The 16,751-nt window shown below is 42.5% G+C and overlaps 2 protein-coding genes across 3 annotated transcripts; one reads left to right on the forward strand and one right to left on the reverse strand.

Moving 5' to 3' along the window:
• Positions 1-4,761: 4,761 nt before the first annotated feature.
• LOC119348890 (acylamino-acid-releasing enzyme 1-like) lies at positions 4,762-13,759 on the reverse strand. 2 transcript variants are annotated; one of them, XM_037616894.1, is made up of 18 exons: positions 13,613-13,759; positions 12,957-13,132; positions 12,551-12,863; positions 12,227-12,448; positions 11,914-12,138; positions 11,512-11,586; positions 9,321-9,459; positions 9,072-9,223; positions 8,903-8,985; positions 8,695-8,816; positions 8,508-8,586; positions 7,272-7,440; positions 6,841-6,901; positions 6,618-6,740; positions 5,718-5,915; positions 5,495-5,563; positions 5,134-5,210; positions 4,762-5,049 (listed from the first exon to the last, which is right to left on the reverse strand). In XM_037616894.1, the coding sequence occupies exons 1-18, from the start codon at positions 13,741-13,743 to the stop codon at positions 4,983-4,985; spliced, it is 2,481 nt and encodes an 826-aa protein (XP_037472791.1). In that variant the 5' UTR covers positions 13,744-13,759; the 3' UTR covers positions 4,762-4,982. The 2 variants fall into 2 exon arrangements, with proteins under 2 accessions (XP_037472791.1, XP_037472793.1); XM_037616896.1 differs by having other exon boundaries at positions 13,573-13,755.
• A 148-nt stretch (positions 13,760-13,907) lies between these two features.
• Positions 13,908-16,139, forward strand: LOC119348891 (pentatricopeptide repeat-containing protein At5g08510-like). Its single transcript, XM_037616897.1, has one exon. It carries the CDS (start codon positions 14,115-14,117, stop codon positions 15,480-15,482), a length of 1,368 nt encoding a protein of 455 aa, XP_037472794.1. The 5' UTR covers positions 13,908-14,114; the 3' UTR covers positions 15,483-16,139.
• The last annotated feature ends 612 nt before the right edge of the window (positions 16,140-16,751 follow it).

Raw genomic sequence — 16,751 nt, forward strand, 5'->3', positions numbered from 1 at the left:
TAACACTATCAAAAAACAATCAAAATGGACGGGCGCGGCAACGCGCGCCATCAATGATCTAGTCTAGAACTAAAATACATCTAGATACATCCATTTCTACGACAAGTAATTCCGAACAGAGGGAGTAACAAGGTAGGGAGGAAGGGAAAACATAAGTCAATCAGGGAACCAAAGTGAAGAGTTTATAACTAAATGAGGGCGAGGAAAAAATGCATTAAGATCCCGACCTAATATAATTTCAGATACAAACAGTAGCTTCACTTGTTCTTCACTAATTTCATTGACAGTCCAAAGAAAAAAAAAACCTTGGTGCTGCTTGACTCAACCCGTTCGCAAAGTGCCACTGCCCACGAACCAAAAAACTACATCAAGAGAAATTATGCTGGATGATCTAAAAAAAGAGGACACTGGAAGTTGCTTTGCCTAGCTACCTTTTTTTTTTTTGCGAATACCTGAACAAGGTAACGTTGGTTCAGTTATCCAGCATAGGCATGTGGGCCAATATAAACATTTCTAATTAACTACTACTTACTACACTAATGTACACTCTGGCCGGCAAGAGGCATACATGCATGGTTTAATTAACCTGAACACTTAGTTACCAATGATCTTACCCCCACATTTTTTTTACCAATGATCTTAAACTCTTAATCAACTAGATGATACCCCGCGCGTTGTTGTGGTAATCGTATGCAATATACTTTAATTAAATTTGAGTGTGTGGAATATAACATTTAAATTACTTAAAATTTGACCAAAATTAAAAATAAACATGAAATATTATATTTGATCATGTATAGTTGTAAAATATTTATTGAATATAAGTAGAATAATAGAATGAAAAATATTTTCTCATGCATGGTTGTATATAACATTTAAATTAATTAAAATTTGACCAAAATTAAAAATAAACACGAAATATTATATTTGATCATGTATAGTTGTAAAATATTTATTGAAAATAAGTAGAATAATAGAATGAAAAATATTTTCTCATGCATGGTTGTATATAACATTTAAATTAATTAAAACCTGACCAAAATTAAAAATAAACATGAAATATTATATTTGGTCATGTATAGTTGTAAAATATTTATTGAAAATAAGTAGAATAATAGAATGAAAAATATTTTCTCATGCATGGTTGCATATCGTGGTGGGTCTTTTCCATGCATGGTTGCATGTTGAGATGGGCCTTATTCCATACATAATTGTATGGTGATGTGGTATGCTTGCATTTTGAGATAAATAAAATAGTGGGGATGAACGTCTTAGGTATATAGGATTCGCTAGCTTACGACACACAGCGCCCAGTTGCCTGTCTTGTTCTCTCTGGCACCTGCGTGTATGGTTATTGGTTACTACACTTGTTTGGATTCTCCCAACGGAAACTCCAAAGACAGACACAAACAAGAGATGGAGTGCAGAAAACAAGGAGAATGATGATGTCCTAAATATGGTCTTCCTGTTCTTAATTTGCTTGCACCGTGTCACAACTGGTACCCACCAAATTCTTTGGTCCTATTCCCCAACCAACTTCTCTCCACTCCCAACACACATACACAAAGGAGAGATCGATTAGGTGCAGAGACCAGCAATAGAGAGGTTCGTCGTCTATGGCGCATGTGGTGAGTGCCTCGCTAGGCGCGTTGGGTCCCTTGCTGGTGAAGCTTACCGGCCTGCTTGCCGACGAGTATGGCCGCCTCAAAGCTTAGAGAGCTACTACAAGATAAGAGGTAATTCAACTCCTTGTTTTCCTACAAAACATGACTTGTGCATGTTTCTCTAACATTTCTGCACATATTATCTACAGTGTGGTCATGATACATATTTACAATAAACTAGATATGATAACATGACAAATATTCGTGATACACTTAACTAACTAGAAGAGTTTATGATGCATTCACAATGTTTGAGTTTCATATATAACTTCCATTGGCTTCTTCCATATCTCTTTTGCAATTAATTAATCCATTTGTGATTATTTCAACAGACAATGCTGGAGTTTCATGGCCCATTTACTATATCTTCTATTATAATTTCATAAATACTCAAAGATGTATTGTGACATAGTGTTGCCAAATCATAAATAGTGAAGAGATTTTGCTTTTGATTGGGTAACTAGAGTACGTTTCCTTTAGGTACAAAATTCAATACTACACAAGTAGAATAAACTCTATATATATGTAAACTTAAGTAATGAGCATGATACATATAAACAATAAGCATAATAGACCTGATTTAATTTGCTAGTTGAGTACATGAAGCACACACAATGTTCCAGTTTGATGGTCTATTTATGGCGTGCAAGATTTCCACCTTTTAGGTGAATTTCTTATCATAATTTATTCGTGTATAATATTTATTACTATGTGCTAGGTATCTTATCATAATTGATGATATATGGTGTACACAAGCATGGAGCACTATCAAGTGTGCTTTACCAGAGAATAATTGTTCTAGTAGAATTATAGCTACTACACGCATTAGAGATGTAGCAAGGTCATGTTGTCCAAGCTATTATGATCGTGTGTATGACATGGAAGCCCTAAGTGATCTGCACTCCAAAATATTGTTCCACAAAAGAATTTTTGGCTCTGAGAACTGTTGCCCAAACATGTTGAAGGAAGTTTCAGATAAAATCCTCAAAAAATGTGGAGGCTTACCATTGGCAATTATAACTATCTCTAGTTTACTAGCAAACAAACCAGTTGTCAAGGTAGAGTGGGAGAAGGTTAATAAGTCAATCGGTTCTACTTTGGAAAATAACAAGAGCCAAGAGGGAATGAATAGCATATTATGCCTTAGTTATAATGATCTTTCACCTAATCTCAAGACATGTTTGTTGTATTTAAGTGTTTTCCCCGAGGATTATACGATTGATAGGGACAAGCTAGTGAGGCGATGGATAGCAGAAGGCTTTATCTCTGAAGAACGTGGACAATGTCAGCAAGAGGTCGCTGAGAAGTACTTCTACGATCTTATCAATAAAAGCTTGGTTCAACCAGTGTACATTGGTTATGATGGCAAAGCTAGTACCTGCCGAGTCCATGACATGATGCTTGATATTATCATTTCAAAATCGGTCGAAGATAATTTCATTATTGTTGTTGATGGAGAAGGAGGACAAACGTGCTTGCCAAATCATCATGGTTTTATTCGAAGACTATCCATCCAACACATTGACCGGGAGCTTGCTTATGCATTGGCATGTAAAGATCTACGCCATGTTCGATCTCTAACTGCAACGTCATCAGATTGCATCAAACACTTGCCTGGCCTTGTTGAATTTGAAGCTTTGCGTGTACTAGATTTTGAGGATTGTGAGGGTTTGGAGGAGTACGATATGCACAGTATGGACAAATTTTTCAACCTAAAATACCTCAGCTATAGGTGCACGGGCATATCAAAGCTACCATCAGGGATTGTAATGTTAGGTGAGCTAGAGACCCAGTAGCTGCAGTGGAGGATCTCGGGAACCTACCAAGGTTGTCTGAACTTGACATATATTTAGATGGTGGAGGACCCGAGGAGTACAAACGACATGAACAAATGTTACTTTCCTCACTATGCAAGCTTAGCGACTGTAAACTCATGTCTTTACGGATAACTAGGTATGGTGGTTCCCTTGAGTTCTTGGATTCTTGGTCTCCATTTGCCATTCTCCCTTCAAATATTTTACATGTCCAGTGATTGCTATTTCGTGAATGTTCCAAAGTGGATTGCACCAACACTCAACAACCTTACTTACCTGGACATTAATTTAACCGAACTAACGGAGAAGGGTCTACTCGCTGTTGGGGAGCTCCCAGCCTTACTTTGCCTAGAACTGTGGTTGAAGACAACACCAAAAGATAGGCTAATTATAGTTCAAGACATGGGATTCCCAAGTCTGAGGGAGTTCAGCATCAGCGGGGAAGCCGAGGCATACGTAACGTTCATGAAAGGCGCTATGCCCAGGCTTGAGAAGCTTGGTATTCCATGCCTTGTGTCAGTGGCAGCAACCTATGGCTTCTACATAGGCATTGAGCATCTCACTTGTCTCAAACAAGTAATAGCGGTGCTTGGCACAGATGGCTGCGCACCTTCCGAGAGCAAGGCTGCAGCTGCTGCGATCAGGAACGAAGCAGGGGTCAACCTCAACCATCCTACAATTACTATTTTTGGGGAACCAAGAGACTCACAGTTACCAGGAAAAATGCAAGGATGAAGGCAACACTGATGGGAACCAAGAGGTAAGTAGTAATAATACATAATTTTGATCTTGCATCATGCGTCGTTTTAAAACATGGCTTTATTTTCTCCAACAATATGGTTTCCTTTCAAGTTACTAAAGCTTTTGAAAGCATCTCAAATACATATGTTGTACTTCTTATTGTACTAGATCAAGGTGATGTGGAGCTTATTAGCTTAGCTTGCTTGGGATTAATGACGTACATCCAGATAAGATTAGAAGATGAAAACTACAAGCTCAAACAGGGCGAGCCCCAAAAGAGAGATTCAGTTTCTACTTTCATGCTGTGTTTGGTCATTCCCATTGATTACTTTTCATGACTGAGACTCAAGCTCTATTTGCAATCAGGATCGTGGTATTTATGTACTTTCAGAAAAAAGGGGGTTTATTTCTGTTGAGCACTGGTATTGCTTGTGTTTCGGTAATGTAATTTTGGTAATTAAGACCTAAGATTTGCAACCTTGGGGATTAAAGAGAAAGGAACTTTCGCAGTGGAGTAGCAATGACAGATCCAAGACTACTAGTGAGCTCTAAAATGCATCAGCTTTATTTTTGGAATCACAAGTTCTAATCCATACCAGTACCATTAAAGTAGCACCACAAGTCCACGGCAGATATTACTATTTACAAGAGTTGCCAGTCGAACACTATTTTCACGGCACAGGTTCCTATGACCTAAATTACAATCATTTATCCACCAGAATGAAAAATACAAGGAGATCATGGTGTTTAAGAAGCCCAATGCTTATTTGCTCATGTACTTCTTGAACCAAACCCCTATGTTGAGGAAGCTCTCAAAGTCGGACTGTGGTCTGTAAAGAGAGAAAATTTGATTTAGTGAAATGTTTGGACACATGCATAGTAATCGTAGCAAGTAAATTTAAGTTCGGACAAACTTGTCAAGTCCATGAATATCTTCTGGGAAGACAATAGTTTTGGTGTCGACTCCCCTCTCCTTCAAAGCCCTTGCATACTGAAAATGTTGCGACAACAGTTGTTAAGTATAAGTTGAATTGAGCTTGCAGCATGAACAACTCAACAATGACGGTCATGGGGTTTCTTTCATTAAAATGATCTGAGCTGTCCAAACACGCACAGAAGTAGTGGTACTAATAATACTATTACAAGGGCTCAAAAGCAGCCTCCTGTACCCTGTTTTTTTTTATGAAAATGCAAAGCTTGCCGAATCTATTGAAAAGAATAGGATCTACAGAATCATGTAAACTTTGAAAGGTACACAGTTGGACATGGATGTACCTGTAGGCCATTAGAAACAGGAACACGGAGATCTTTTGCTCCGAGGAGAAAGAGTGTTGGTGTCTTAACCTGCAGATGTGATAATACATATTGTCAAGCAATCGGTTTCTTACATAAGAGTCCTAGCAGTTTTTGCCTTTGCATGCATAAACCCCAACCTTTTCCTCGAGCAAAGATTTCAGAAATGATTTTCATATGAATGTGCAACCGACTAATTATGTACCTTGGAAATATGTGATATTGGTGATTTCTGGTAAAACCGAGAAAGAGTGTCTGCTAAAGGAGATTCCGTAAAGCAGTTTTTCCCCTCTTTTCCATAAACCTCCAGAAAGCACCAATCAGGGATATCAGTGGTACCGACCATCAATTGTAAATTACATACTGGATTTCGAGCAGCTGCTGCAACAAATGTGTCTGGAGCCTGCATTCCAAGAAATATGCCCATGTCAAAAATATGCTTGATCATAAAACTTAATGACTAACATCATGTAATATATGAAGTCTATGTGCCTTGAGCTTTTTAAGTTCTGGACCGAGTTCCCTGAGGCAGTACGCCAGTACTAGTTTCCTGCAGGTTTTGGCAGTGAAATGATCTACACTAACATCCAAACTCAAATTGTAGGGATTGGCAAGGCGTCAGAGCCTGCGTGTTATCCTGCCTCAGCACCTTAGCCATGTGTGTTGAGCATGTTGTAATGGCATAGCCCGGGCCTTGTAACTAAAACTCTTTTTTATCGACGCATCAAGACACAAAAAGTATTGCATTTTCTCGAGTCTCAACTTGTGGATTTCAACAAGAAATGCAATTAAAAGGACAACAAGGGCATTTCTGTATCAACTATTCTTTAGTACTTGAAGCAAAAATAGGCTAGAATTGGTGAAATCACCACAACTCAGTGTAACAAGAAAGAAACCAGTGGCTGTAGCTTCAGTTGGCTGAATATTGATATTCATCAGAATTCAATTTTGCTAATGAAATCTGATTATGCAACTGACAGACGTTGAATTACATGGTAAATTCCTTCGAGAATATAAACTGTGAGCAAACAAAGTAAGCACAAAAAGGCTGATAAAAAAGTAAGTGCCTGGAGAAATAATTAAGAAAGAAGGTAGTCAAAAAAACCTGGCCGATCAAATGTGTTGTCAAGAAACCTCCATGTGAACCTCCAACTACAGCTACTCTAGATGCATCTATAAGTCCTCTCTTTTTAACAAAGTCCAAAGCCGTCAATACATCATTCACATCCTGTTCATGAGAACCAATTGCACATAAGATCACAGATCGGTCATGATAATTTTGACATCTAGGGAAAATTATCTTAAACATGGAAATAAATTAGTAGCACCTGAGAACCAATATTTCCAGGAAGAGATTGCAATGCTTCTTCTCCAAACCCCAACGAGCCCCTAAGCAACAGAGTAGTGTGTGCAAGATATTCCGTGTTAGTGTGATGCAAAACTAGTTAACATTCAAAATACAGAACCATGGAACTCAAAAGGAGTCAGCAGCATGCGTGCATATGTTCGTAGTTGGATTAATTAGAAGCGTGCCTTATAAGCATGGCACTGCCATCTCTTTGGATTAAGAGATGGAATAACAAATCTCTAGTCCCCTAAGCATCACCATACATTCCTCCTTCGGCCGTTGATCTCCTTCACCTAGAGCTGTTCTAGCCCAAAGCATCACCATATGATCTCCCGCTTGACGGATACCCCATGATGAAACGTGGTTCATGACAAATCATTTACAAGATGTACTCGTAATTTCAAGGCTCACCTGTAATTTACAACAAGCAGGTTATATCCCTGTGCATATAGAAAGGCCAATGATCTCGAATAGCTTGATGGGTAGACTGAGTGAGGGCCACCATGAAGAACAACAATCGTTGGACTACTTGCTGAATCCTTGCCAGACACAAAAATAGCCTCAAAGGGGAGATTAGCACCTGAATAGAGAAAATATAACATTATCAAGTGAGAGAAGGCAAGCAGAGAGAACTCAGTGTTGACAACAAATTACTACGAATGGAAGAAATGGTGGAGCACCAATTGAGGAGAAGCTTGTCCAACATCGTTTGAGATGGTTTGGGCATATTCAGCGCAGGCCTCCAGAAGCTCCAGTGCATAGCGGACGGCTAAAGCGTGCGGAGAATGTCAAGAGAGGGCGGGGTCGACCGATTTTGACATGGGAGGAGTCCGTTAAGAGAGACCTGAAGGATTGGAGTATCGACAAAGAGCTAGCTATGGACAGGGGTGCATGGAAGCTTGCTATCCATGTGCCAGAGCCATGAGTTGGTTGCGAGATCTTATGGGTTTCACCTCTAGCCTACCCCAACTTGTTTGGGACTAAAGGCTTTGTTGTTGTTTTGTTGTTGGAAGAAATGGTGGTCAAAATAAATAAAAACAATTGAAATTTGTTAACATGGCAGTGAGGTGGAATGCATGTCTGCCGAAATCACTTGTGAAACCACTTGAGGGTGAAAAGTGGACTGTTTCAATAGTTCAAGGTTGCATTTTCAGAGTTCAGGGTTGAAAGTGGAGTTTTTTCAACTGAAACAATTAGAGCTCACTAGTCCAACATATACAGTTAAGTGTTTGATCGAATTGTAAAGTGAAATGCTGGGTGAATAAGAATGGCATTCATGCATACTAGTCCAGTGAAGGTTTTGAAGGAGAAAATATCAAGGCATTTCAAAAGTAGTGGTAGCAATCTCGATAAAGGATTTCTTAGAAATTTCCTATTATGAACTTTACAATCTTCTCTTCGATCAAGCATTCCAGTGAATCATTTATTTAATACAACACAGTTACGTTATGGCACACACACAAATCACAATATATAATTATATATAGCATTCTACTCATTGCACTAAAAAGAGAATCACTACAGAAAGAAATAAACAGAAGAGTATTAACTTCATACGAAGTTACAAAAAGATAATAAAATTATAGCAGTTTTCTGTAAAATTGGTGAGCAGTAAAAGGCATATGTGGTGTTGAAGTTGTTGCATACCATCTGGAAGTTTGTCAGAAGGATTGCTGACTGGGATTTTGATTACACTGAACTTATGATCGGCTAACAAGGAGCTGACCTGTAAAATATACATCATAAAAATGTGTAGTTTGCGCCATCAAATCTTCTGTGAGAATTCAGGAGTAGTGGCAAAGGATGGACAGAAAATATTGTGTTTAAGTTAAACCTTATCAGATGGCTTCGGAAATGGAGACGGAATTTCCTGCCAGTCCCACTGGCAGGGCTTGTCTGTGTGAGAATCTTCAAATCCATAGTACATTTGAGGCAGCGTTACAAGGCTGCTGGAAACTGGAAGGAATAGAAGGCACATAAATATGGAAATTTAGCTGATGGAAATATGAAGTCTGCTTTAAACCGTAGGAATTTAGGGTTACCTGCAAGAATGTTATTATTGTCAAGTGCGAGAACGTTCCAGGAATAATCTGAATCCTGCGGACTAACTCTTGAGACTTCGCCGCTGTGGAGGGACACAGTGAATTCACGGATAAATAAACGAGTTAGCCAATGAGTGTAACAATAGAACAGGTAGATGTGTGTAGTTACCTCGCAACGTTGATAGAAAGTATTACTTCCTTGCTTCCCCAAGCAGAAGATAAAATCATAGTCCGTCCATCAGAAAGCCATGGAGACCGAAGCAAGCCAGAGCAGTACATCCCAGGGAAACACCCATCTTGAGGGCTCATTACAGTGGGTACCTAAATAATAACTAATGTATTAAGCATTTGATTATTGGACATCCAGCACTTCTTATCCAAAGGTATATACTTAAGGAATGGAACGGCGTCATTATACCACATCAGAAACACCGAGGCTCCCCTCTAGTTTGCCGTCGGTAGGCCAGTCAATTTTATGCATTGAATTTGTGGCATTGTGTGCTCCACTATCCACAGCACTCTTTGCTGAGATGAACACAAGATACTTCCCATCCGGGCTATGCAATAAAAGCTCTCATTATTAAGCATTACAATGTATTGATAGTGTAAATGCATCAGAAACTTGACATAACCATTCTTGCATAATAATAAATAACAATAATCAACAAAAATTGTTTGCGTTGCACAAAGATTCATACTACTGACTACTGAGGCCAGGTTCTACAGCAACAAGAAGGAAATATTGATGACGTTAATTTGGAGCGGCGATATTATGTATTTTCAAATTGAAATTACACCAAAGAGGGATTTATTGTTGTTTGAATAGTGACAGGCAAGTCCCATTACAACTCATTAAAAGACAAGCACATACACTCAATAATGTGCATGATCCATCTATTGGTGTGGCTTGCATTGGGAAAAGGAGTGACATAGTGTTATCAGTGTAATTTCTAACCATATGTCATGCACATGTTGCCTGGCAGCATGGTAATAGACGTGCGTCCGGTTATGGGCCATCAAGACCACATATATAGGAGGCCAGTAGCCGCAACCCGACAGGTTGCTGGAGTTTTCCTAGTAATCTTATCATTAGGGATATGATCTTTTTCAGTCTGGATTTTATCTTAGTTAGTTGTAACTTGAAATCAATGATTGCTGGGGGAATCAGTCCCTAAAACAGAGCCCCAAATCAGTGTTACCTGTGCTCTTGCTACTAACACTAAGCTTTGAACAAGAGAACCCAGAAGATGGATAAAGGGGCTTCCTTTGGGTGGGCATAGCGCCTGCGAGAGCAGCCACTACCATGTCAATTGGGTCAGGGTGTGCAGCCCCTCCGCTTGGGGGGTTGGTTGTTCCGGTCCTTGCCAGGGTGGGATCAGCCTCAGGATCCGATGGTTTTGGACAATGCACGGCACGCTGACCCCTCCATCCTTGGAGGGTCTGGACCTGCAATTTTCCTGGGATGAGCGTGATTTGTTTGCCGGAGCATCTGCCATATTCTGGGAGGATCACTGGATCGACAGTCATGCCATGTCTGGGTTTGTGCCTGAGCTACTGCTTCTGGTCTCAGGGCGCACTAGGAAGCGGACGAGGTTAGAGATGCCCTGATAGATCGCCGTTGGAGCTGGATCTCGGGCATAAGGGAGGCCTTAAGTCCACCAGTCTTATGACAGTGCATCCATGTCTGCCGGATGGTGCGCAGGGTTCAGCTTCCCACCTCGCCGGATGTCCTCCAGTGGCGCCGGACCCTGGATGGACACTTCCAAGAGCTCCTAGGATGCCCTCTTCTAGAGAGCGGCCGGCTCGAGCATTTGGGAGCAAAACTGGAAGTCGTGGGCTCCCCCAAGGGTTAAGTTTTTCGTGTGGCTTAATTTTCAAGACCGTTGTTGGACTGCTGAGCGACCAGCGCATCGAGGCCTGCAGCATACACCTTGTAGGGAGGAGACGATGGCAATGGCACATCTCCTCACAGGCTGCTCACTTCCACACACGGTGTGGCATGAGTACTGGACACGATCGATGGCTTGTTCAGCCGCCGCATGGGATGACTTCATGGACTGGTAGCAGGAAACTTGCCTCTCCGTCCAGACCTTTGCCGGAAGGGTGTGTCCTCTGCATCATGCTAGTGGCATGATGCATACGGAAGCATTGCAACGCGATCATCTTCGGCGACGCCCATCTCAGCCTAGCTAGCCTCGTCGAGGAAAGCCAGGGATTGGGTGATGGCAGGCGCAAGCGGTCTTGGTACCGGCAGAAGCGGCGACTACTTTTTAGTGCGTTGTGTTGTATCACTGGGTGTGCCCCTCTACAGCCTAGTTCAAACTCTTCTTTCTATCTGTGAACTGAAACACAAGGCTTTTGCGTGTTTCGGAAAAAAAATACCCCCCCCCCCCAGCCATTGTCATTCGGTTCTCCTTTACATGGTGTTTACCCATGTTATGTGCTAACACCAATGCTAGAAAAATGCTGGCCTAAACAATCTCAATGCAAAAGAGAAAATAAAGAGGAAAATCTAAAATATGCAGCGGTGGACCTGTTGTTACTTCCAATACATCTAGTTGATCCTTGTGACATAAATTAACACCATTGAACAATGGGAGTCATCCTACCTGAATCGTGGGAAAAAAGCACTGCTCAAGTCTGCTGTTAACTTGACCAGAGCTGCAGTATCACCCATATTGGAGCTGTTACAAAATAGAAACAGGTAATCAGAAAATAAAGTAACCTTTCCATGGAAAAATGAAAAAAAAATGTGCTTTGTGAGCCATGCTGCATATGGCATAGTTTTTCCTACAACTTGGATGATGAGGAAGTAAAAAAATATGTAACCAGTCTTGTTAACTTGTACAGAAAAGATCTTTCAACATATATTTGATTGCCAGTTTTAAGGTAACTGAAAAAAAAACATAAAAATTAACACAAATTCCTCAAACATATAAAAAATGTGCATCTGGCAACGGGTAAGAAGAGCAAAATGAATAATTAATCTTAGCAAAGACAGATATGCTCACTCAGTAGATGGTTCGTCAGCTTCTTCCTTGAAAGGATCAGCAGCAGCATACAGCGCACAAGGTCTGTTATAGCAGTATTTGATACCAAGTTTCCTTGGTGTCTCTTGGAAACCATTATCATCTGACCATGCCACAAAAACCAAACTATATGAAGACGATGGAGCCCAAATCACCTGGCCAGCACTTAACGATCTAGGTATACCCTTCAATGCTCGTACTTCACCACTGCAGCAGAAAGTTTCCTCAGAACACCACAATACAGTATATTGTAAACTTTCTCGAATTTATATTTTCACGTCAGCCGGAAGCATACCTAGAGATGTTAGCGACGAACAAAGCAGGTATCCTTTTGTTACTATAGGTTTCTCCCCAGCTATCTTCTATATCCCCTTGTCCCTTCCAGCTCCTGCAGTCCTTTTGAGACGAACCTTCCTTCTTGTAACCTGAATCATTGAACTCTGGCTTTGGTTGCGGAGGCTCCTCAGCAACATAAGCTATAAGAGTCTCTTCATGGTTCCATGAAATCCCTTCAAACCTACATTTATAGCAATGCAAAGCACATATCAGAGTTACAAAGGTAAAATGAAGAAATGCCCGATGTCGCAAAAAGGAAAAATAAAAGAAAGAGGAAATTTACCATCCATCAGTGTACAGCGACCCATGAACAGATCGTGCAACATGTATTTCATTCTCCAACTGACAGGGCCCCCAAATCTCCAATTTTGTAGGGGAGTCGTCATCCTCAGCATTCCGTACTAGCAGAAGCTTTTCTCCGGACGGTGATGGAACGACTGCTGACACTCCGCTCATTTCAACCGGGAAGGGAGACCACTGGAAACTGACTGACTTTGAGGAACTTTTTGAGATGTGAGTATTTAGAAGGAAACTCCTCTTTTTGTTGGCCAAAAGATCTGACTGGCTAACAGAAACCATTGCCCTGGATGCGTTTTCTTTAAATTAAACAACCAAAAAGAAGAGTGAGAAATTTGAAGTTGACAAGAAGTGGATAAGATAAGTGGTTATGTAGCAATAACAGTCCATACCATCTTTGGAAGTGAAGATCCAAGCCTTGCCAATGCTGGGTATCTTGACGAATTCCTGCAACAGCTTGGACTGGGAAGCGTACTCATCCACCATAGAAGGATCCATCCCTGAAGGCAATCCTTGCGAGGGATGGGCAGAGGCCATGGCTTTTGAACGCCAAGATACCTTGCTGTTGCTGTGTAGTCAGTCAAAGAGAGATTAAAACCAGGTGGAAGTGGCTACAGAACCCTGAACCGAACAGGAATAAGACGAGGCAGAGAGATCCTGAGTGGGTCACTATCAGTCAAGTAAAAAAATTAGCATCTCTACTGCATGTAGAGTTAATTTCCAAGGCATAGACTGTCAAAAAAATCGAACTCGCAGGTCTTGCCTTTTATCGGCCAAAAGGATTATTTCATTGGTTTAGGCCCCTATTGCTTTAATAATACTCTGAGCCGAGGCAAAGATCTACACAAGAAATTAACATTAACTAGAGCAAGTTGAGGACTGGGTTGCGACTGCGATGCCCCTATAATTTGACAGAATCATGGGTAAGAAACAAGAACTATCCAAGAACGCATCCTTCTGAACTGCATCCAAGACAGCAAGAGAAAACAAAAAAATCCAAGAACGCACCTCACCCTGACCCCTCCGAAAAGAAGATTCTTGGAGTCACCTGCGCCGCCGCAAAGAGGTGGGAGCGCGAGCACGAACAGAGGAGGCCCGGAGGAATAGATTCGCGGCGGAGGCGACGGGGCAGGAGGAGTGGGAGCCGCGGATTCCCGAGGATACTACGGCGACCAGCATTGTAGTGGTTGGATTTGGCATATCGTCTGGCTGCTATTTTATTATTTACCCGATAACACCCCGATGTGTTTCATCATTTACGATCTGCCCCCTCAACGTGTTTTTTACAGTAGTTATTACGGGGCTGGCGCCCCGTGGGCCCAGTCAGTCAGATGATGCTGCACCCGCTTGCCCTGTCCTCCAGCTCGCTCCTCCGCCTCATCAAGTCGCTCTCGCCGGCGGCGCCGGGGGCGCTCCTGTCGGCCGCCGCCATCCACTGCCTCCTCCTCAAGCCGGGGCTCCTCCACGCCGGGGCGCACCTCCCCACGGCCCTGCTCACGGCCTACGCCGCGCTCGGCCGCCCGGCCCACGCGCGGGACCTGTTCGATGAAATGCCCGACCGGGGCCTCGTCGCGCGCACCGCCATGGCGCGGGCGCACGCGGCGTCCGGGCAGCCGGCTGAGGCCCTCCGGGTGTTCCGGGGCATGCTCGCGGACGGCCTCGCCCCGGACAACGTTGCCCTGGCCGTCGTGCTGGCCGCGTGCCACTCTCGCACGGTGGCCGCGGGAAGGATGGTCCATGCTTTCGTCGTCGTCAGCGGCATCAAGCCGGACATGTTCGTCTCCACCCAGCTTGTCAGAGTCTACGGGGAGCGCGGGGAGCTCGCGCTCTCCAGGAGGGTGTTCGACGACATGCCGGCGAAGAGTGCCGTTGCCTGGAACGCCATGGTGCATCAGTATGTCAGGAATAGACATGCGGAGGCTGCGTACCAGCTCTTCCTTGCTATGCCGAGGAGGGATGTGGTGTCGTGGAACACGGTGATAGCAGGGTATTGCCTGGTCGGCCGGTGCAGGGAGGCGTTAGGCTTGTTCCGCCAGATGGTGTCTCCATCCTCGAGCCGGGTGCACCCGAATGGGCCTACAATGTCCACTGTCCTTGGTGCCTGCGCAGCTGCAGGGTGTTTGGAGACTGGGATTTGGGTCCATGCCTATATTGACAAGAACCGGATGAATCACAATGGGACACTGGATAGATGCTTGATAGACATGTACGCCAAATGTGGAAGCATTGACACGGCCCTGCAGGTGTTTGAGAAGGCACCTGGGAAGAGGGACCTCTACTCATGGACAACAGTGATTTGCGGACTGGCAATGCATGGTCGTGCCGCTGATGCCCTGCGGATGTTTCACATGATGGAAGATGGTGGTATGCGCCCTGACGATGTCACTCTCGTCGGGGTCCTGAATGCGTGTGCGCATGGAGGGCTAGTGGACCAAGGCCTTGACTACTTCTACTCCATGCAGGAGAAATATGGAATCACACCCAAGATTGAACACTATGGTTGCATGGTCGATCTTCTTGGCCGCGTCGGGCGATTGCCGGAGGCGTATAGGATGATAAAGACAATGCCAATGAAACCTAACATGGTGATATGGGGAGCTTTCCTGAGCGCGTGCAAAGTCCATGGCAGCTTGGAGCTTGGCGAGATTGCGGCGGCGGAAGTTACCAGGTTGGATCCGGATGACCCTTGGGCAAGGGTGATGATGTCCAGCATGTATGCAAAAGCCCAGAACTGGAGCGGCCTCGCTAGAGAGAGGAGGGAAATGAACAACCTGCAGATGAAGAAGACTCCAGGGTGCAGCTCGGTCGAGCTTGACGGTGAGGTGCATGAGTTTGTGGCTGGTGGCAGCCAGCATCCTCTGCATGCTGAGATTTGTAATGTGCTGGAGTTTGTCGAGGCGCAGTCACATACAGGTTGAGGCACGCGAAGCTCTTCTGCTGGGGATTTTTTTTGCACGAGGAGCTGAGGGTGAAGATTTACTGAGCCTTTGCCTTTCAGTAGGTGGTGTGCTGTGCATGTGCTCCTTCCTTTGTGCGCCAGCATACAGAGGGCCTGAGAAGAAAATTCAGTTGGTCATAATTCGAAGAACTCATGAAGTTAATAAGCTGCCAGCACCGAGTAAATGTTGAAGCTGCTGTAGCCATTGTGCACTTCAATTCAGAATCCCGTTGGTAAGCAAGTTGCCTGAGCTGGAACTGGAAGCGGAGTTGAATATCCTACATTCTTGCACCAATGTTGTTGCATCAGCCAAGCCGTGGTACTGTCAGTGGATTTCTCCAACCAATCATCCCTGTGATCAAACCAAACACAACCTAACTGTATATCGCGACGCACGCTCATGGCTTAGTGCGTCATGGTTATCGAGATGGAGAGGGCGCAACAATCTCATTTGTCGCAGGAATGATTTGCTATGAACCGGAAAAGTTTGTTGATGGAAAAAATAATAGTACTGTCTAGTGGATACTGACGAAATTATATGGATTCTGAGCATTGGTTGCAGCTAGCATATTGTCATCTATCAAACAGTCAAATATTTTGTCCAATCGTGATGTGGCGCATGTGTGCCTATGCAATTTGCCCTCTGCGCCCCCTCGTCTGTTCATGATTTTTTAATAATGTTGATAGCTTTCAGAATAATATTTGTCACATTTTAAAATGTTTATGCATGTAAAACCTAATCTACGTGGCATTTTAGAAAATATTTATACAATGTAAAAGAATGTCCATGTAATTTTAATAAAATGTTTCGTACCATTAACAAAATGTAAGTTACATTCAAAAAAAATTGTTCACGCAATTCAACAAATATGTTCGTGACATTTAAAACCAATTGTACAACGTAAAAATTGCTAGCATGGTTTAAAAATATATTTCAATCAATAAAAAAATGTTTCAATGTGTGTTTGAAAAAACAATTAACACATATTTGAAAACAATATTCAAAGCATGTGTTGGAAACAAAATGTTAATCATGCATTTAAAAAATATTCACATAATATAGAAACAATGTTTCATATATATAGAAGATTAGATATACACAGAAAATGTAACATGTGTATGAAGAAAAGTAGACACCAAAACATATATTTGAAAAAATGCTGATCATGTATTTGAAAAAGTTTAAACATGTATGACAAATGTTATATATACGAAAAAATCCAAAATGTTTATGGAAAAATTAGACATG

This window comes from Triticum dicoccoides, chromosome 1B, assembly GCF_002162155.2.
Source record: "Triticum dicoccoides isolate Atlit2015 ecotype Zavitan chromosome 1B, WEW_v2.0, whole genome shotgun sequence".
Classification (NCBI taxonomy): domain Eukaryota; kingdom Viridiplantae; phylum Streptophyta; class Magnoliopsida; order Poales; family Poaceae; genus Triticum; species Triticum dicoccoides.